The 18,787-nt window shown below is 36.6% G+C and overlaps 4 protein-coding genes across 9 annotated transcripts; 3 read left to right on the top strand and 1 right to left on the bottom strand.

Annotated features, from left to right (window-relative positions):
* The first annotated feature begins 50 nt into the window (after positions 1-50).
* On the top strand, positions 51-3,433 carry LOC114403888 (pentatricopeptide repeat-containing protein At3g22150, chloroplastic-like). The gene has a single exon (XM_028367109.1). The coding sequence runs from the start codon at positions 153-155 to the stop codon at positions 2,562-2,564; it is 2,412 nt and encodes an 803-aa protein (XP_028222910.1). The 5' UTR covers positions 51-152; the 3' UTR covers positions 2,565-3,433.
* Positions 3,434-4,146: 713 nt separating this feature from the next.
* On the bottom strand, positions 4,147-6,037 carry LOC114403895 (putative UDP-glucose flavonoid 3-O-glucosyltransferase 3). Its single transcript, XM_028367122.1, has one exon. It carries the CDS (start codon positions 5,728-5,730, stop codon positions 4,339-4,341), a length of 1,392 nt encoding a protein of 463 aa, XP_028222923.1. The 5' UTR covers positions 5,731-6,037; the 3' UTR covers positions 4,147-4,338.
* Positions 6,038-6,835: 798 nt separating this feature from the next.
* LOC114403904 (choline-phosphate cytidylyltransferase 2-like) lies at positions 6,836-10,368 on the top strand. Its single transcript, XM_028367131.1, has 8 exons — positions 6,836-7,092; positions 7,265-7,378; positions 7,455-7,550; positions 7,645-7,687; positions 7,784-7,939; positions 8,098-8,178; positions 9,571-9,681; positions 9,787-10,368. The coding sequence occupies exons 1-8, from the start codon at positions 6,956-6,958 to the stop codon at positions 10,003-10,005; spliced, it is 957 nt and encodes a 318-aa protein (XP_028222932.1). The 5' UTR covers positions 6,836-6,955; the 3' UTR covers positions 10,006-10,368.
* Positions 10,369-11,624: 1,256 nt separating this feature from the next.
* On the top strand, positions 11,625-18,386 carry LOC114403912. Of its 6 annotated transcripts, none has more exons than XM_028367151.1 (9): positions 11,625-11,773; positions 11,991-12,081; positions 12,444-12,914; positions 13,046-13,217; positions 13,714-14,011; positions 14,910-15,000; positions 15,728-15,818; positions 17,788-17,867; positions 17,962-18,386. In XM_028367151.1, the coding sequence occupies exons 1-9, from the start codon at positions 11,751-11,753 to the stop codon at positions 18,214-18,216; spliced, it is 1,572 nt and encodes a 523-aa protein (XP_028222952.1). In that variant the 5' UTR covers positions 11,625-11,750; the 3' UTR covers positions 18,217-18,386. The 6 variants fall into 6 exon arrangements, with proteins under 6 accessions (XP_028222952.1, XP_028222983.1, XP_028222945.1 ...); XM_028367144.1 differs by having other exon boundaries at positions 11,646-11,885; XM_028367159.1 differs by having other exon boundaries at positions 11,646-11,885; positions 14,928-15,000.
* The last annotated feature ends 401 nt before the right edge of the window (positions 18,387-18,787 follow it).

The raw sequence follows: 18,787 nt of genomic DNA on the forward strand, positions 1-18,787 counted from the left end.
AGGCAAACAAAAAAACTGGCCTAGGAAAAATTTCATACAATTTCACCTAATCTTTTTCTGTAATATGGATAGATATTTTGGTGGTAGGTTGGGAATGGATGAAGAGTGACAAGAATAGGATGGGATTGGGATAGTGTTTGTTTGTGTGTGGGATGAGGGTCATGGCTTCTTCTACGGTTGTTCCCGTTCCTCCTGTTCCAGTTGAGGGCGGAAAGCCAAGCCGCGGCGTTAGCATTCGGTCTCGCCTAAGCAAACTGTGCCAACAGGGACAACCTCACTTGGCACGCCATCTTCTGGACACGCTTCCACGTGCCTCCTCCGCGGTCTGGAACACCGTCATCATCGGCTTCATCTGCAACCACATGCCTTTGGAGGCCCTCCATCTGTACGCGGAAATGAAGTCCAGCCCGGACACCCCTTCCGATTGCTACACCTTCTCTTCCACCCTCAAGGCCTGCTCCCTAACCCAGAACCTCTTGGCCGGTAAGGCCATTCATTCCCATTTTCTTCGCTCCCAATCCAACTCTCGAATCGTCTACAACTCCCTCTTGAACATGTACTCCGTCTGCTTGCCCCCCTCCACTGTTCAATCCCAACTCGACTACGTCCTCAAAGTGTTCGCCTTTATGCGCAAACGAAACGTCGTCGCCTGGAACACCTTGATTTCCTGGTATGTCAAAACCCACAGACAGCTTCACGCACTTCGCGCCTTCGCCACCCTCATTAAAACTTCCATCACTCCCACTCCCGTTACTTTCGTCAATGTCTTCCCTGCTGTCCCCGATCCCAAAACCGCTCTTATGTTTTATGCCTTGCTTCTTAAATTTGGTGCTGACTATGCCAATGACGTCTTCGCTGTTAGCTCCGCAATCGTTATGTTTGCTGATCTTGGTTGCTTAGACTATGCTAGGATGGTTTTTGACCGTTGTTCCAACAAAAATACAGAGGTTTGGAATACCATGATTGGTGGTTATGTTCAAAATAACTGTCCCCTTCAAGGGATTGATGTTTTCCTTCGAGCCTTGGAGTCAGAGGAGGCCGTGTGCGATGAGGTCACTTTTCTGTCCGTTATCTGTGCTGTTTCGCTGCTGCAGCAAATTAAATTGGCTCAGCAGCTGCATGCATTTGTTCTTAAAAGTTTGGCAGTTACTCCCGTTATTGTTGTCAATGCTATCATGGTTATGTACTCCAGATGCAATTTTGTTGATACTTCCTTGAAGGTTTTTGATAACATGCCTCAAAGGGATGCTGTTTCGTGGAATACTATAATTTCTTCCTTTGTACAAAATGGTTTGGATGAGGAAGCACTCATGCTTGTGTGCGAGATGGAGAAGCAGAAGTTTCCCATTGATTCCGTCACTGCGACGGCCCTTCTTTCTGCGGCTTCTAACATTAGGAGCTCTTACATTGGAAGGCAAACCCACGCATATCTAATTCGCCATGGGATACAGTTTGAGGGTATGGAGAGTTATCTGATTGATATGTATGCGAAATCCAGGTTGGTTAGGACTTCTGAGTTGTTATTTGAGCAGAACTGCCCAAGTGATAGAGATCTGGCCACATGGAATGCTATGATTGCTGGTTATACACAGAATGGTCTCAGCGATAAAGCCATTCTCATTCTTAGAGAGGCATTAGTTCACAAGGTAATGCCAAATGCAGTGACCTTAGCATCGATTCTCCCAGCTTGTAGTTCAATGGGAAGCACAACCTTTGCCAGGCAACTTCATGCATTTGCCATACGACATTTCTTGGACGAAAATGTTTTTGTGGGAACTGCTTTAGTGGACACGTATTCCAAATCGGGTGCAATCAGTTATGCTGAGAATGTTTTTATCAGAGCACCAGAGAAGAATTCTGTCACATACACCACAATGATAATGAGCTATGGTCAGCATGGAATGGGTAAGAAAGCTCTTGCCTTGTATGATTCGATGCTGAGATGTGGGATTAAGCCTGATGCAGTTACTTTTGTTGCCATCTTGTCTGCTTGCAGTTATAGTGGTTTGGTTGAAGAAGGTCTTCACATATTTGAGTCTATGGACAAAGTACATCAAGTTAAGCCCTCAATTGAACATTATTGTTGTGTTGCAGACATGTTAGGGAGGGTTGGGAGGGTGGTCGAAGCCTATGAGTTTGTCCAGAGATTGGGTGAGGATGGTAATGCCATAGAAATCTGGGGTTCTATTCTTGGGGCCTGCAAAAATCATGGGTACTTTGAATTGGGAAAAGTTATTGCTGAAAAGTTGCTTAATATGGAAACAGAAAAAAGGATCGCTGGATATCATGTTTTGCTCTCAAATATCTATGCAGAGGAAGGAGAGTGGGAAAATGTTGATAGAGTGAGAAATCAGATGAAGGAAAAAGGTTTGCAAAAGGAAATGGGATGTAGTTGGGTTGAGATTGCTGGGTGTGTGAACTTCTTTGTATCCAGAGATGAGAAGCACCCTCAAAGTGGTGAGATATATTATATCTTGGACAAATTGACCATGGACATGAAGGATGCTGGTTATAAGCCATGCAACAATTCAAATTTAAATAGGATTTTGGAATCTAGTGACTGAAATGCATGTATTATAACAAATTTTATCAAAGTGAGCTGTTGGCTGCTCTGCAGTGGGCAGCTTTCAAAAAATTGAGTTTGGTTCGTTGTTACAGCAGTCACAGGGTTGGTTATAACCAATGATAGTTTCATGACCAGTGCACACATACATGACCCGAACTGCTATTGGTCATTCATTTGAAACAGTTCTTTCAGTGATGAACAACACATTCAATTCATGTACAATACCATTGTGCAGTTGAATAGTGACACAAGTTTGATCCTACCTTTTACCCCTGATACAAGAAATGGTGTGATGATTACTGTTATATTGAGGTATAATTCTTCAGCTCAGCCTTTTTTACATAATGCAGCATTTAAATACAATATTTGTCTGTAGTCTTAGGGCTTGCTTGATAAAACTGAAACCGAACAATTAAGAGCAAAGTGTTTTGGGTGATAGTGGAGATGTTATCTCATGAAGAAGTCTACGAGGTTGATGATACATTTATTCAAGATTCTTGCCATAGTGATGTTATAATGACAATATGTGGCAAAAGCTCAGGAACATCTATGTTGAGGCAAACTTGCAACTATGATTATTATTGAGTCTTACCCCTAAATAGTTTAATTTTATTTTGCAAGCATTGTAACTGTAGTGGTATATATATATAGGAAAACATATGGGATAGGATTCCTTTGGCATTATTTGTCTTACAAAACGAGACCAGCCAGTTTTCATGCACAATGGTCCTATTTTAGAGAATTTCATTTCCAGTTGAGTCCGTATCACGTGTAAAACTGTAAATTAGATGGATGCCTTCTGTCATGTTCAAGTTGCTTATGTATTCACTATTTTCTTTTAATTGAAGTTAAGTACATTGCATGTCATATGCCGTTGTTGATTGTTTTTCTTCGTTTTTCCTCTTAAATATAAATCCAGCACCGGGATGAAAGGAGAGGGCTACGAGAAATATTCCTGCGTGGGTACCCGTCGGAGAGAAAAGGTGGGATTGCCCTCTACAGATTGACACTAAACACGACACGGTAATAATTGTGATGAAGACAATACGCTAGATTCAATTTGTTATTGAACTTAGCTCGCCGGAAAAGACTCTACTACATGACATAGTTGCATATTTTATTAATCAATTATCAGATTGAATTGATAAATATTTACTTTTCATTGAATTAGGTATTAGTCAATGTGATGTAATTAATCACTTGTTTAGCTGAATTTCACTTTAGATGTCACAATCACTTACTAACATTCATACCAGTTAACAGTGTATTTTTCTGTTCCAAAACCATTCAATAGACATTTCACAAATTTGTTCAAAGCCAATTTAACGTGCAAAAAAACACTCCATGCCTGGAATCATCTTTTATAATTTTAAAAACACTTTCAAATTTAATTTTTATCATGTATGTTAATGGATTGTTGAATTGACGAATTGAGGTAGGTCTACTAACATATCCATAATCCTACACGGGGTAATTGATCAGTTCCAAGGTAGAAAATAAGTAGATAGAGGACATTCGATGTGATGAAACCACAATTTTGATGCTATGGATGACTACTAATGTCATGAAGCAAATTCAAATAACTTGACAAAAAATATATAATTTCGGACAATGTTCAGATGGAAACACGCGTTTGATGCACAGTGGCAAGAATTTGAAACAAAGAAATCAGTTACAGTAACAGGTAATTGAAATATTGAGGTCCGATTGACCTGTGCTGAACTAAATATATATATATATATCCTCCAACCATCCATGTTGTATATACATGGTTAGACTTGATTCATTATATAATCAATCAAACGACCTAAATAAGAGTGGGAACATCCACCTTCTAAGGAAGTCGTCCTACTTTTTTCACTCATTTCCTTGACTCTCTTCTTTGTGTCTAGATCCATGTCCATCAGATTCCTTATTCCGTTTTGTATCTTGTCCGCACTCAAAAGAGTGTTAGGTCCAGCCATGAACTGCACCCTGTAATCCAACGCAATCTCCACAGCCATGTTGAGCTCACGGACCAGTAAAAATGCATTGGTCTGCTGTTCGGCGTAGAGCGGCCAGGTGGCAATGGGCACACCAAAATATATGCTCTCAAGGGTAGAATTCCAACCGCAGTGGGAAACAAAGCCTCCAGTGGCCGGGTGGGCCAGTATTTGGGCCTGAGGGGCCCATCCGATGACCTTTCCGATTCCTGCCGTCCGATCTAGGAAGCCCGGGGGTAAAATTTCAACGAAATCGGAGGGAAGGTAATCAGAGGGCATGGCCATGAAACTGGAATCACTGGGGGGAGGTTTCCGCAGGGACCATAGGAAGCGGAGGCCACTGTCCTGAAGAGCACGTGCAATCTCCCTGACCTGGTCCTCTCCAAAAGAACCCTTGCTCCCGAAGCACAGGAATACTACAGAGGAGGGAGGCTGACTGTCTAGCCAGTCGAGGATGTCCCTGTCGTTATCATCCTGGAAATGGGACTTGGGGTTTGGGTTTAGCATGGGTCCAACCGGATAAATGGCGTGGGAGGAGAAGGAGCTCACCGCACGGGATTCCAGCTCCTGGAATGAATTTACTATAATAGCATCGGCTTTCTTGAGGCCAGCCCCGTAGGCCAAGAAAATGGGGTCCCAGTCCTTGTCGAGCACAAGAGAAGGCAAAGCTGTTGGCGGGACTGGGTTGGCGAAGGAGGGGATGAGCAAGTGAGTTTGGGACTCCCTGAAGTGGGTCTTGTCCTGTTCCCTCAGGGTGTGAAGATGAAGCATCAAACCAAGAAAGGCAAGGCCTGAGGTGAAGAAGACCAGCGAAGGAACCTTCAAGTCTTTGGCCACATCAATCATGGTTGTGCAGAACATGTCCACGACAAAGGCGGCGAGTGCTGGGGCGGAGTCGTCAGAGATGAGGTTGGAGACAGCTTGTTTGACGTGTGGTTTTTGTTGTTCGAGGAGAGAGGTCATTGCTGGTTCAGATTTGGAGGGTGATTCGGGGAGGTTGATGAACTGGAGACGTTGGGATGCAAGGGACTCTGTGTAAGCAGCACTTGTGGTGTCCATTACCAACACACTGATCCAGAGACGCTCATCGTGGTTGATGAGAAGCTTGGCGAACTCAATGGTGGGCACAAGATGACCAACTCCTGGAGAAGGGATAAACACCACTCGTGCAGCTTTCTTCATCCTTCCTCACAACTCAAGTCCACGCAAGTCTTTTTCTTTTTATGCTGATTGGGGTCTTATCGTCAACCTATGATATTGGCATATGTGGACATGGATGGACGTTATAACCCCAAAGCTGATTGGGCAAACAAGTAAAAATGGGCTGGCAGAGTAGGAGAATCCACATGTATTTTGATGAAGGCCTTAACCATGAAGAACAAGTCCTTTTCAGGACTCGAGCCATTGGAATGCAAGAGCCTTCGTCTTCTTCAGAAGAACCAGAAAGGTCCATGTCAAGTCACGTCCACAATGTGCCTGAATTTTGTTCATTTATCAACACCACTTCTCAAACGAAGCATTTACTTACAAACCCATCACCAGAAGAGTGGCAATAGTACTAGTACTTGTTTATAATTTATTTCTCAAACCACTTTTTTTTTTTTTTTAATTTCATCTGTATATTTCTATTTCCTTAATCGTTTATTTGTTTCAATCTATCATTTTCATCTTTATTTTTAAATTAAATTTCAATAAATTTTAAAAAGTATCTATTTATAAACAAATTAAATTATAATATAATTTATACAATAAGTAACTAACTATTGTAAACTTTAAATGTATACAAAATATTTATCAGTTACATTACACACACTAATATATACTTAAATATTTTTTAACATATAAATTATATTTTAGATTTTTAATAAATAATGATGAACATCACTTAAATTATTTTAATAAAAGATAAAATACTCAAAATGAATACGAGTATCTACATTATATGAATGATTTATTACATCAAATGTTTCCTTAATATTAAATATATAAATGTGATAAATATTAAAAAAAAGATTTATTACACGTAATAGTTATATTTGCCTCCAACAAAGTTACTAATAATAAATGATATATGGGATTTCAGAAAATGTTTCAACAATAATTTATTTTATTTTATCAAAATAATGTATTTTATTTAAAAGAAATTCATGTAAACATATGGATTATATGCCATTAATTTGATAGTAATACTATCGTTTTTATTTCTGTACCAAAAAAATTGATAGTATTATTGGATATATTGTTAATAAAAAAAAAAACAATCATTTACTACTCCTGGTCTTGGTTTTAAGAAGAAAAAGAAGATTTGGGAGGAAAATAGTGAAGAAAAAGCGCATACGGCGTTTGCGAAATTGCGATTTCATGTCATAGAGAGGAAAAGAGGAGAGGCGGGGCGGAGCAGAGACGAATGGCAGATCAGAGCGAGCATTCGAAAACGGCGTTGCCTCCGGAGGACCAGGACCGTCCCGTTCGGGTATACGCGGATGGCATCTACGATCTCTTCCACTTTGGCCACGCCCGCTCCCTTGAGCAAGCCAAGAAATCGTATGCTTCAATCATTTCCTAAGCCTCGTTTTCTATTTGATCCTTTTCTTTCCTTCCGAGATCTGATTATATATTTCATTTTATATCAATCCATTAATAATTAATTACTAATTCATTAATAGAAGGAGTTTCTTCAAGGTTCCATTCACAGACACTTACTTTGGGATTTTAGGTTTCCGAATACATACTTGCTTGTTGGGTGTTGCAACGATCAAGTCACCCACAAATACAAAGGCAAAACTGTTATGACAGAGGCCGAACGATACGAATCCCTGCGCCACTGCAAGTATGATATTTTATTTATTTTTTGTTTCTTCAACCTTTTGAATTTGAATTTGAGTTCGATTCCATTTTGAGACCAGATGGGTGGATGAAGTTATTCCTGATGCCCCCTGGGTTATCAATCAAGAGTTTCTTGACAAGCACAACATTGACTATGTGGCTCATGACTCTCTTCCGTAAGAATAATCTCTCAACATCAACATCTGAATCTAGTAACTTCATTGCATAATATAATCATCTTTTTTGCACTTGTCAACCCATTGTCCACAGTTATGCTGATGCCAGTGGTGCTGCCAATGATGTTTATGAATTTGTATGTATGAAAAAACCTTCTTTTTATTTTTTATTTTTAATTTCGTTGTTACTTTCTCCTTTCACTTATACTATATGCCGTGAACTTTGTATGCAGGTTAAATCTGTTGGGAGGTTTAAGGAAACAAAACGGACTGAAGGAATATCCACGTCAGATGTTATAATGAGGATTGTCAAAGATTATAACCAATATGTGCTGCGGAACTTGGATCGTGGGTACTCAAGAAACGAGCTTGGCGTGAGCTATGTGAAGGCATGATTTGGCATAGATCTCTTTGATGTATTCTACTTTAAAATTTAACATGATACCTCTTTAAGTAAATTGTTTGTTCTTATATTGACGTCACTCTTTGTTCCTTTGGTGAATGCTCTTGTCTTTTGTGGTTGTCATCATTACTTTGTCATAAATAGGAAAAGCGACTGAGGGTGAATAGAAGGTTGAAAACGTTACAAGAGAAAGTGAAGGAACATCAAGAAAAAGTTGGCGAAAAGGTATGTATTGCTATAACATATCATTTAGGTAATCAAGTTGAATTGATACATGTAATGATTGTTGAAGTAGGAGCTAAGAATGTTTGGTAACGTGCTTTGAAAAATTCATAGTTAAGCTCAATTGTGATTCAAACTGTTATGGGACGTTGGACATCTGCTACTGGTTTTTGGTTCAACGGTTTATCTTTACAATTTTGTTGAAGTATTGCATCTGTGGATCTCGGAGTGATTTTTCAATGACAAAAACGTGATTAAGGAGTAAAATCAACAAAAAAAACCAACCCAATCTGAATTGACATACGGTTATGTTGTTTTAATTGTTATTTAGAACCATGCAGTCTGTTTTAGTTCAGAATCATGGAGTCCTAACATTATCAAATCAATTGAATATACCCTCTCAAAAATTGCCTTCCTCATATTGTGATAAATTTCATTATATAGATCTGTGTTTTCAAATCCTCTGTATGCTTTAATATTTAAATAATTGTAGTAGCTTCATGAATCTTCTAGCTGTTTGATTACTATTGTAATTAGAGAAGGGTGGGTGGGGGGAGAACTTTGCAGATTGAATTTCTTATTTATCTTAGAAGTACTGCAAACCTTTGGCTACATGCTAAATTTACATATCTATATATATATTTTTTCAATATAGTTTTAAGTTATCATTGTAATTTTAGTGTGACAAACCTGGATGAATGAGAAAATATTGCTCTTAATTTCTCCCTTTTTTTTGTCAAACCTTCACTGTTGAGCATCTTAAATCACTGTTTCACTGGTAATTAGTGGTTGTATGATTTATTGCCATGAAACTGATATCAATCAGTTACTAGTTTAATTTGGCATAATTCTTTATTGGCAGTTATACATCTGATTCCAAATATTGCTTGTTTCAATTCTTTCCATGACTTTATTAAGCTCATATTAATATTTGGCCAACATTAAAATTCTTGTGCCTGCATGGAAAAGATACTAGAGAGTGAATAAACTATGGACTTGCTTTACTGTAATCATCTTGTAAAAGAAAATAGAGAGAATTGATACTAGTTTCTCATCTCTCTCTGAGTCTGTCTCTAAGAATAGTTTTTAAAAGCAGTATTAGGATTTAGGAAGCAGTTTTTTTAAATTATTGATTTTGCTAATGTATATCTGGGTGTGAGGGAGATGTTTCATTAAATTGAAAGTGTTGAAACTAATCTACGGTTTTTGCTTTGTATATAGCAGTGACCTATGCTTTTTATACATAATAAAGGCAATACTTGTCCTGTGGACATAAGTATTCTCCTTTCAACATTTATGTACGATTAATAGTATCATACATTAAAAATTATCATGGTTGTTTTTATTGAATTATCAATTATGGTAAAGATACATATCTATGCGTGGTTTATCCAGATCCAAATTGTTGCAAAGACTGCTGGTATGCATCGGAATGAGTGGGTGGAAAATGCCGACCGCTGGGTTGCTGGATTTCTGGAAATGTTTGAAGAAGGCTGTCACAAGATGGTGAGCCTAGTTTATGTGAAAACGCTATGCAACTCTTTCAATGTATGCAAACTTCTCATCTTTTTGCTTTCTTTTTTTAATGTTACCACTTGGATCTACAAACAGGGAACAGCAATTAGGGATCGAATTCAAGAGAGGTTAAGAGGTCAGCAGTCAAGAGATGGCACACTTCGTCTACAAAATGGCGAGGATGATAAGGATGACGATGACGAGGAGTATTATTATGATGATGAGGAGGATAGTGATGAAGAATATTTTGAAGAATATTATGATGATGACGAGCTTAATCCTCAAAATAATGGAAAAGATGAGAAAAAAGAATAGGTATACTTCGGTGGAGTTGGTTTCTCGGAAGAATGTCAATAGCAACTGTCCATGCGATATCTGTAATATTATATGCATTATATTGGATAGTGGATTTGAAGTTGCACAAGGGAACTTTCATTTTGCTGGTGCGGTCAAAATTTTGCGTGTTGAATGCTGGTATACAAGAAAGTGTTGTTTGTGCATATGCTTAATTTTAGATGGAAAAATACCATGTCCTTTTTTATTACGTTGCTAGATCAGGGAAGGAAAATCACTACTTCCCCGGACAATCTAACGTGAATTTTCACGTCCCATTGAAGTCATCAATTATAACTTTTGCATCTTGTAGGCATCATATATATTATGTGCGTGTTTTGGATATATGTCTGTAGAATTAAGTTTTAATCAATGTGATTTTATAAGAATGTGAGTTTTTAGTCATGTGATTTTTGTTTTCATGTATTAGAAAATTGATTTTGGCATGTTTAAAAACTTGCAATCACAAATGATTTTGGACATGTAATCACCAAAACGACTTGAGTTTAACATAACTAGGGATATATATAAAACAAATAACACAACTTAAGAGTCTTAATACAAAAATTACTTTTAATTGCTTCCATTAAACTTGAATTTGAAACTTGGAATTTTGTTTCCAACATTATACCAAGCATCATGGTCAACTGAAAAATCATGTTTGACTCATTTTAAACTCAAGTTGAAACATGTCAAAATATAGGTCCAAATACATGTTAACAACTATATAATTTCAAATAGACTTATTTTTTCACAATATGGGGATTTTACTATTATAAAGAGAGGGCTGCTTCTTGCTTCCACATTTTACGTTTCCAAAGGCGACAGAGATAAGGAATGTTATTTATATATAATACAAATTTATATTAACTTTTATGCAAAAGAGATAGGAAACAAGTATATAACAAAATAGAAAAATGGTATTTGGACACTATTTCATTTAGTGTGTGTTTAGTTTCACGATAAAAAAAATTGATTCTGAGTCTAAAATTAATTTTAAATAAATATTTACATGTTTGGATCCGTGCCCAGAAGTCACATTCTCCAGAAAATTCACATCAAATAGTTTAGAATACACAGAAAGTGTGGATCAAGTTCAATGTGATGTTAAAGCAAACATGCACGAAGTTTAAATAACTTTTACATTGAATAAAAAATTTATAATTTATAATGAGTTTTATTCCAAACTTTATATTGCCACTGGACTCCACTGCTTCCAACAATTCACTCTACCTTTATTGCCACTGGACTCCACTTCAAACTCTAGTCCAACTTCTACCAATAAGAAACTCCCCAATTCTCTTTTTTTCTTTTTCACGCTATTTTATAGATTCTAACACCTGCTTACCACCTTCTTATTCTTTAACTCTTCTAACAATTATATTCGAAAATAAAATCAAACTTTTACCTTGACGCCAAATGGGGCTGAAAAGGCCTTCCATTCTCTACTTGGGCTTAAAACTTCTTTCACCTCTAATTATTCTTTCCTCCACCCCCTTGCATTTTGGACTGGAAAGCCTAATCGGACACGCTAACACCTCTCTTTTAAATATTGTGAATAATTATAATTTATTAAAATTCATTCATTTTTGATAACTTTAAGAAACCAATCAAAATTTATAAGCAAGAGAATTGAGAGGCATGTGAAGAAAGGTGTGGGAGCCGAGTGCAGAGGAAAAACCTAGAATGGAGAATCGTGGGAGAAGTGTAAGGATCATAAAGTTGGCATGTCACGAGTTGCAGTTGGCGGGTAATAATCGTGGGATAACTAACTATTGCTGAAAAGCGAATAATCTTTCGAGTTTGGTTAATTAATTAATTAATTATCTCAATCAAATGATCCCTAACCCTTGTTCGGATCGGTATCATCATTTTCACCCCTCTTTTCCTTCTATTATTATAATTCTAATCAAACTATAATATAATACATTATGGCGTTTGGGCATTTGATGCCATGACTGTAACAGTTTTGCCAAAGCGTTTCCTTGGATGGAAAAGAGAGGTGTCAGTGCTGATGCTGAGCTCCAACTTGCTGATTTTGGGCCGGATCCTGCCCAGGTTACTCTAAATATTTTCTTCTGAAATGAAACCCTGGGTTTGGTTTGATCTGAATAATCGTAATGTGACTACTAAATTATTTCTGTGCTTTCTTTTCATTCAAGATCTTTTTTTTTTTTTTGTGGGTCTGGGTGTGGCAGTGCACTATAATCTGTTTTTTTTTTTTTTTTTTTTTTTTTTTTTATCAATTGATTAGAATTAGATTACTATTGTTTTTGTAACCAAAAAAGATTACTAATGTTTTACTAGTATTTAGATTAACTGGATAGACTAAGTAATTATTAATTATAACACCATGCCATCATAAAAGGAATACAAACAGGTCCAGCTCTGAATTATACTTTGATGGCATGGCATTGTAGACATGTACTGGAAATGAAAAGGGTGACAAGGCCTTCCGGATTCCTCAGTCCAGACGACCTAATCTATCCTCACTGCAAATACCAGCACGGTCACTAGATATTGCATTATCTACTTTTGCAAAGACTGATGGTCCTTTGGTTTCACGATCAAGTCCTGGTTCCACAAGAGGACTTCCCCCAAGGCCAAATTCAGCCAAAGTCAGGTCTTCAATGAGAGGTTTACTTCCTCAGAGGAGCTTCAAGATAAATACCTGTTCCCAGGATATTGAAAGGACAGGTCTCATAGTTCCTAACACTCCCCCATCAGATGCTCCTTTGGATAAACCTTCCTCTTCTACTCATCTGTCTCTTAATAATAAGGTTATCTCCCCATCAACAAAAGTTTCACATTCATTACCAGTTACTCCATTTGCAACTTCGGCTGCAGAGAATGGACACGGAAGACATTTAGGATGTGATTCTGGTTTAAGTGTATGTTTCCACTGTTCATTCTAGTTTCAAGACCAAAACAACTACTTTTACATTGTACTTATTATTTACATTTTGTAAGTAAAAAATGGCACATGTTACTTAATGTATGTATGCCTTTTCTTTTTGTATAGACAATGGAAGTTCATCAGCATATGATGCGATCATTTTCAGTCCCAGTTAATGGCAAATCCACTAATTTAAGGGTTACAGATTCTAGGGGCTTGATTCGTGTAATTTCGGCAAAACCACATCGTGAAACTGTTGGTGGAAAGTCAACTGACGGGGCTTTCGTTCCAGAGATTGGTAATTCCTCAAAAATATATGGAATTTTCAAAATTCTCTTCTAAAGGTCCCTTTTAAACTTCTTGATTAAAATGTGCATAATTTGAAATGTTCTGTCATTTTGAAAAGCAACGTGTATTTGATATCGAGTTGAGCACTAAACCATAAATTAAATGAAACTAGCAACAATAATATAGAAGAAAGAAAATAGAGGTTTCCTGGAGATATAATCTAAGGAAAACCTTTTCATTTCATTGCAGTGGACTCTCCAAATTAAAGAAAGAAATGATAATACTGAATGAAGTTTATAATGATGTTAACTTTTAATTTTGATTCTCAATTTGATCTTAGGGTTTTAGTTAATGGTTTGTTTTCTTTTTCTGAGTTAGGATTCCTATAGAATGCATAAATTTTTTAATCAATATGCTATTCTCATTATCCTGTATTGTCTTGTTAACTGTATGCTTAAATCCCTCCTCCTCCTTTGTGTCTTTTCACTCTGTTCTTTCCTTTCCAGCCATTGAAGATGCTACTGAGGATATTCCAGAGGAACAAGCAGTCTGTAGGATTTGTTTGGTGGAGCTTGGGGAAGGAGGGAATACACTTAAGATGGAATGCAGTTGTAAAGGTGATCTTGCACTTGCTCACCAAGAATGTGCAGTAAAGTGGTTTAGTATTAAGGGAAACAGGACCTGTGATGTCTGCAAGCAGGATGTCCAAAACCTCCCAGTAACACTGTTGAAAATTTATAATCCTGAAACTCTTGCTAGGCAGGGATCAAATGTGTCACAACAGTCAGAAATAGTTTATTACAGGTATGTTTAATTACTTCACCGTGTTAGTCATCTGTGCGTTCTATTAGCACTTAAACTGACATAGAAGAGACCTAAAGTGTTATCTATGATATGATATTAGGGCAACCAGGCTGGTTATAAATTTTTATAAAGTAGTAGATCTTAATTATTTTGGGTTGTTAAGTTTAAAACGCTTCAGCTTCAGTAAGTGGCACTGTGGCAGTAAGATGTGCTGTTGGTATTGTTTGGTATCCTTTTTGTTCCTTTTAAGGAAAAGAAAGAATACAAGGAAAAAATTACAAAGAATAGATTTCCTTCTTTCACTTTACCAAAGAAAATAACAGAGCTGTCCAATCCCTTTTTATATTCATCTAAGAATCCCCCCTTGGAAGAATCCATGTGCTGAGCTCCAATAAGATGCCATCAGAACAATAATGTTCTACACCAAGTTGAAGGATATTATCCTTGAGTAACCAAGCATCTCTTCTCCATCCTAAGACCCAAATGACAGTGTACAAGACACTGCCGTAAAACTTTACCCTCTGCACCTGCCAAATTTTAGAATTCATCTAAAGAAACTGCTCGTTGCTATGGGTGAAAATCCAAGGCCCATCAAACACACCAAAAAGCCTTCTCCATATGCTATTGGCTGATGGACTGTCTAATAAACATATGCAGTTGATTCTGATATTGAACAACATATACATCTGCTTCTTCTTTTTTTTTGGATAAACAAAGTATTTTTTAAGAAAAAAAGACATGTCAAAACCTAGAGGATAATAAATAAATCAAAATCTCTTTGTTAATCTACCAAAGATACTCCTCCTAAAAAGACATAAACATCACCCTTCTTACGTCTACAAAAATCTATGATAAATCATCAGCCGATCACTACTTTTCTAATTGTAATGTATTCTAGCATTTTAATGCATGACAGGATCTGGCAGGATGTACCAGTACTTATCTTGGTCAGCATGCTTTCGTACTTTTGTTTTCTAGAGCAACTACTGGTATGCTTTTCTTTGTATCTGTGCTGAAGTTTATGGTAACTGGCTAACTGCTGCTTGCATCAAGTTATGATTTTGGGCTTATTGCATCTAATTATCACAGTGCCATCTACAAGAGAAACTTGCCTCTGAAAGATTATTTTGACCAACTTGTAGTTGTTAGTAGGTGATTCTGAAAATATAAACTCATCCACTGGTAGTATAGCAATTTTCTCAGTTTATAGATGAAGGAAAATTTTCTAGGTTTAGGGCATAATAACAGGGAAAACCTACTTAGGGCTTGTTTGTTTAAACTTATTTTTTATTTTTTATAATAAAATAAACAATTTTTTTTATGTTTGCCTAAATAGTTTTTTCTTAAAAAAAATAGTTTTATGCTTTTTTTAAGAAGGAAATCCTATCTGCTTCTTAAAAAGGTAAAAAATCACTTGTTTGAAGTTTAATTAATGCTGAAGGAGTGGGAAAAGTGGTTTACAATTTAGGCAGGTTGTAGGTCCAAATTTAAACAAATGGCTTTCTTTGCATTTTATTATTTTGTTCAATTTGTTCGTTAATTATTTCATGGAATACATTTTTGTACCTATGTTCTGGGGAATAAAGGGAGGGATTTGAACCCACAACCTCTCCTTGCCCCCTTCTCCCTTTAACCACCAAGCCAACTTTATAAGTTATAACTACTGTTTTGTGTGAAATATAAGTGTGTCTGACACAATGGTTTCTAGTTTACCAGGTTTCAGATTTGGGATCTCATGCTCTTGCCATTTCATTACCATTCTCCTGTGTTTTAGGTCTCCTTTCATCTATGATTGCATCAACCATGGGTAAAGCTGTTTTCTTCTCTCTTTCTTAACATTTGCACTTTTGATTTCATTTTTGTTCTGGTTTTTATTTTTATTACGAAGTATGAAAGTGAACTGGTATTCATGTATAATTTTCAAATTTATAGTAAGTTAGAGAAATGTTAGCAATATGCTCTTTATACTCCTTTGAAGGCACTTCCTTCTATTGGATGATATTCATGTAGGCCTCATCTCCTATTTAACGAGTCCCATTTATTATTTACTAAGACTTGCATGAATTTTAATTCATGGTACAAAGTGTGTTGGAAAGAATTATTGGAAAGAGTTGCTAGAATTCATCAAGTAGGTTATTATGCACCAAGCTATGGTTAAAGATATGGGTAATGGTAAAGATAATCATGAGATAGTAAAATGGAATACATGCAATGGAAATTGAGAAATATTGGACAAACAAGTAACAATGCATTGCAATTGACAAATATTGGACTAACTAGTAGGTTCTTATAAACATGTAAATCAGATGTTTCGACCTCCATTGGGCTGGAATTATTATTTAGTATGTCTTTCCTCACTAGACCTGTAAATTTCATTCCTTATCTGCGCTTTTCCTACCACCAAAAGAATTGAGATAAGTTACAAGGTCTGTACACCTCATTTCTCTATTGAGAATTACCCTCATCACTACTGTAATTACTAAGTGTCTAACTCTTGTTTATCAAGGAAGAATAAGCATTCCTGTACCCCCAAAAAAGGAAGAATAAGCATGTTCAAGTATTTCTTGCTTGTTTATTTGAGTTTTTCAGTTTCTTTTTTTGAATATAAACTATATTTTAATTAAAGATGTTTAAAAAATTGTAATAGTTATGTAAGTTTTGTTTTTAAAAACTGTTTTACTTCTTTTTTCATAGGTTAAAAATATCAGCTTATGAAAAAAGCCCCCCAAAAAATTTATAATGCAGAATCATTTTTGTAAGCTTTAACAAACTGGGAGGACCCAGAAAATAGAAGCTTTCCCTTTAACATCTGACGTTTTACTTCCATTTGCTTTTATAATGGGCTTTATCTTAAAAGGCAGGGTTCTATAATAATAGTTTTTAAGTTAAAGGAGAAGTCAACATTGTTAAATAATTTTAATTTAAAGAGCAGTAGGAGCTTCAGTGACAAAAATATCAAATGGAAGATAATCCAATTAAAAAGGAGTGGATGAAGACCTAAGAAAACTCGAAAAAGGTTCTAGCTCTAAATGGTGCTGATCCATATCCTCCTCTTCCTCCTTCCTCCTCCCTTAGTTTTCGTCTGTTAAGTCCTGTGGAAAAAAGCATTGATGTTGTTGTCCTACAGTGGGTGGATGGCTACAGTTCAAAGTTCTCTTTAGTTAATGCCGGGTTGTTACCCCTGTACTGGATCTTGATATTTGTATTTAAATGTAAATCTTGGACTTTGATTTTGAACCTGATTATGTGTGGGTTTTGGCAAATTGGGGGATACAGTTTAAGTCAGATGAGTTAAAAGAAACAAAGTTTGTTTGGGTTTTGGCAAATGGAGTATACGATTAAGTCTGGTGAGTTCAAAGGAACAATTTCTATCAGTTGCAACATCTGATTTGGTATCGAATATCTGATTTAAAACAAATAAAGTGGTAAAAGAAGCTGACATTGTCCTATTGTTTCTGACATGAGAATTCATTAGAACAAGACCCATACTCTGTAATTTTCCTGTTCATTTTAAGTTTAGTGAGTTCAAAGAAACAATTTCTATCAGCCGCAACATCTGGTTTGGTGTGTAATGTCTGATTAAAACAAATAAAATGGCAAAAGAAGTTGACATTGTCCTAATGATTCTGATACGAGAATTGATTAGAACAAGGCCCATACTCTGTAACTTCTTTGTTCATTAGATCCTCTGGAGTTGCTTTAATCCTATTCTGTAGACTACATGATACAGGGTTATTAATTTCTGATTAACATGAGTGATGCTGTTGTGGTGGCAGTGAGCAGGAGTTTCGTATGGGCTTATGCTTGCTTCCAGTTTGCAATTCTCATCCTGTTATCTCATGTATTTTATACTATTGTAAGATGATATCCTGACTTCGTGAAGATACTTGGCACTCGGTGAGAGTGAAAATATATATATTTTGACATCTACCTTTTTTTCACTTTTGTAGCTCAATTTTAATGCAATTCTCTCCATTCTCCTTTCCTCATTCACTGGATTTGGGATTGCAGTCAGTATGAATTCTCTCATTATGGAATTCATTGGATGGAGAACTAGCAGGCGGGTTCAATCCTCCATTGAGAATGTTAACAGGACACAGCAGCAGCATCGTGAGCATGTGCAACAACAGGGACAGGAAGATGAAGGACAACATCACTTACAAAGACAACAAGAGCATCATCTGCCGCAGCATGGTAACAGTTGATACAACTGATTCAGGGCAGTCTTCCTCAATTATGAAGACTTCTGTTCTTCTTCTTCTTCTTCTTCTTTTTCTTACTAACTTTTTACACTATATACATGAGTGAGAATTTCCACTTGAAGGTGTGAACCATGATATTTGTTAACATAGTTAAGCGTTACTTTTGTATGTTATCCTCTTTTCCTTTCACTGACAAGCAATCCCATCGACTAATTCAACCCCATCAATGAAAACACCCTCAAGTTACTACCGGCGATTTGTCACGAACAGAGTGCATGAATAAAAAGGAAATTTTTAAGTCCCGGAAAAGTTACTAGCAATTCCCCAAATGACAAAAATATAGAAAATAAAAGAAAAAGGTTGCTACAGTTTAAGGTGTCCTAGATAGAGTGCATGGACTTCAGGTAACCAGATGCCGGTTTAAATTTATTAAATTGGCAAATGGAAGGGTAAAACTATGAGAAATTGATTACACATGTACGTAGCTATGACAAAACCATGCAATGTAATGCCAAGGCGAGCCCCAAAATACCCATTCCAAAAGCAAAGGAGATTATGATCTGCTACCCAATTA

The sequence above is a fragment of the Glycine soja genome, chromosome 2 (genome assembly GCF_004193775.1).
Source record: "Glycine soja cultivar W05 chromosome 2, ASM419377v2, whole genome shotgun sequence".
NCBI lineage: Eukaryota > Viridiplantae > Streptophyta > Magnoliopsida > Fabales > Fabaceae > Glycine > Glycine soja.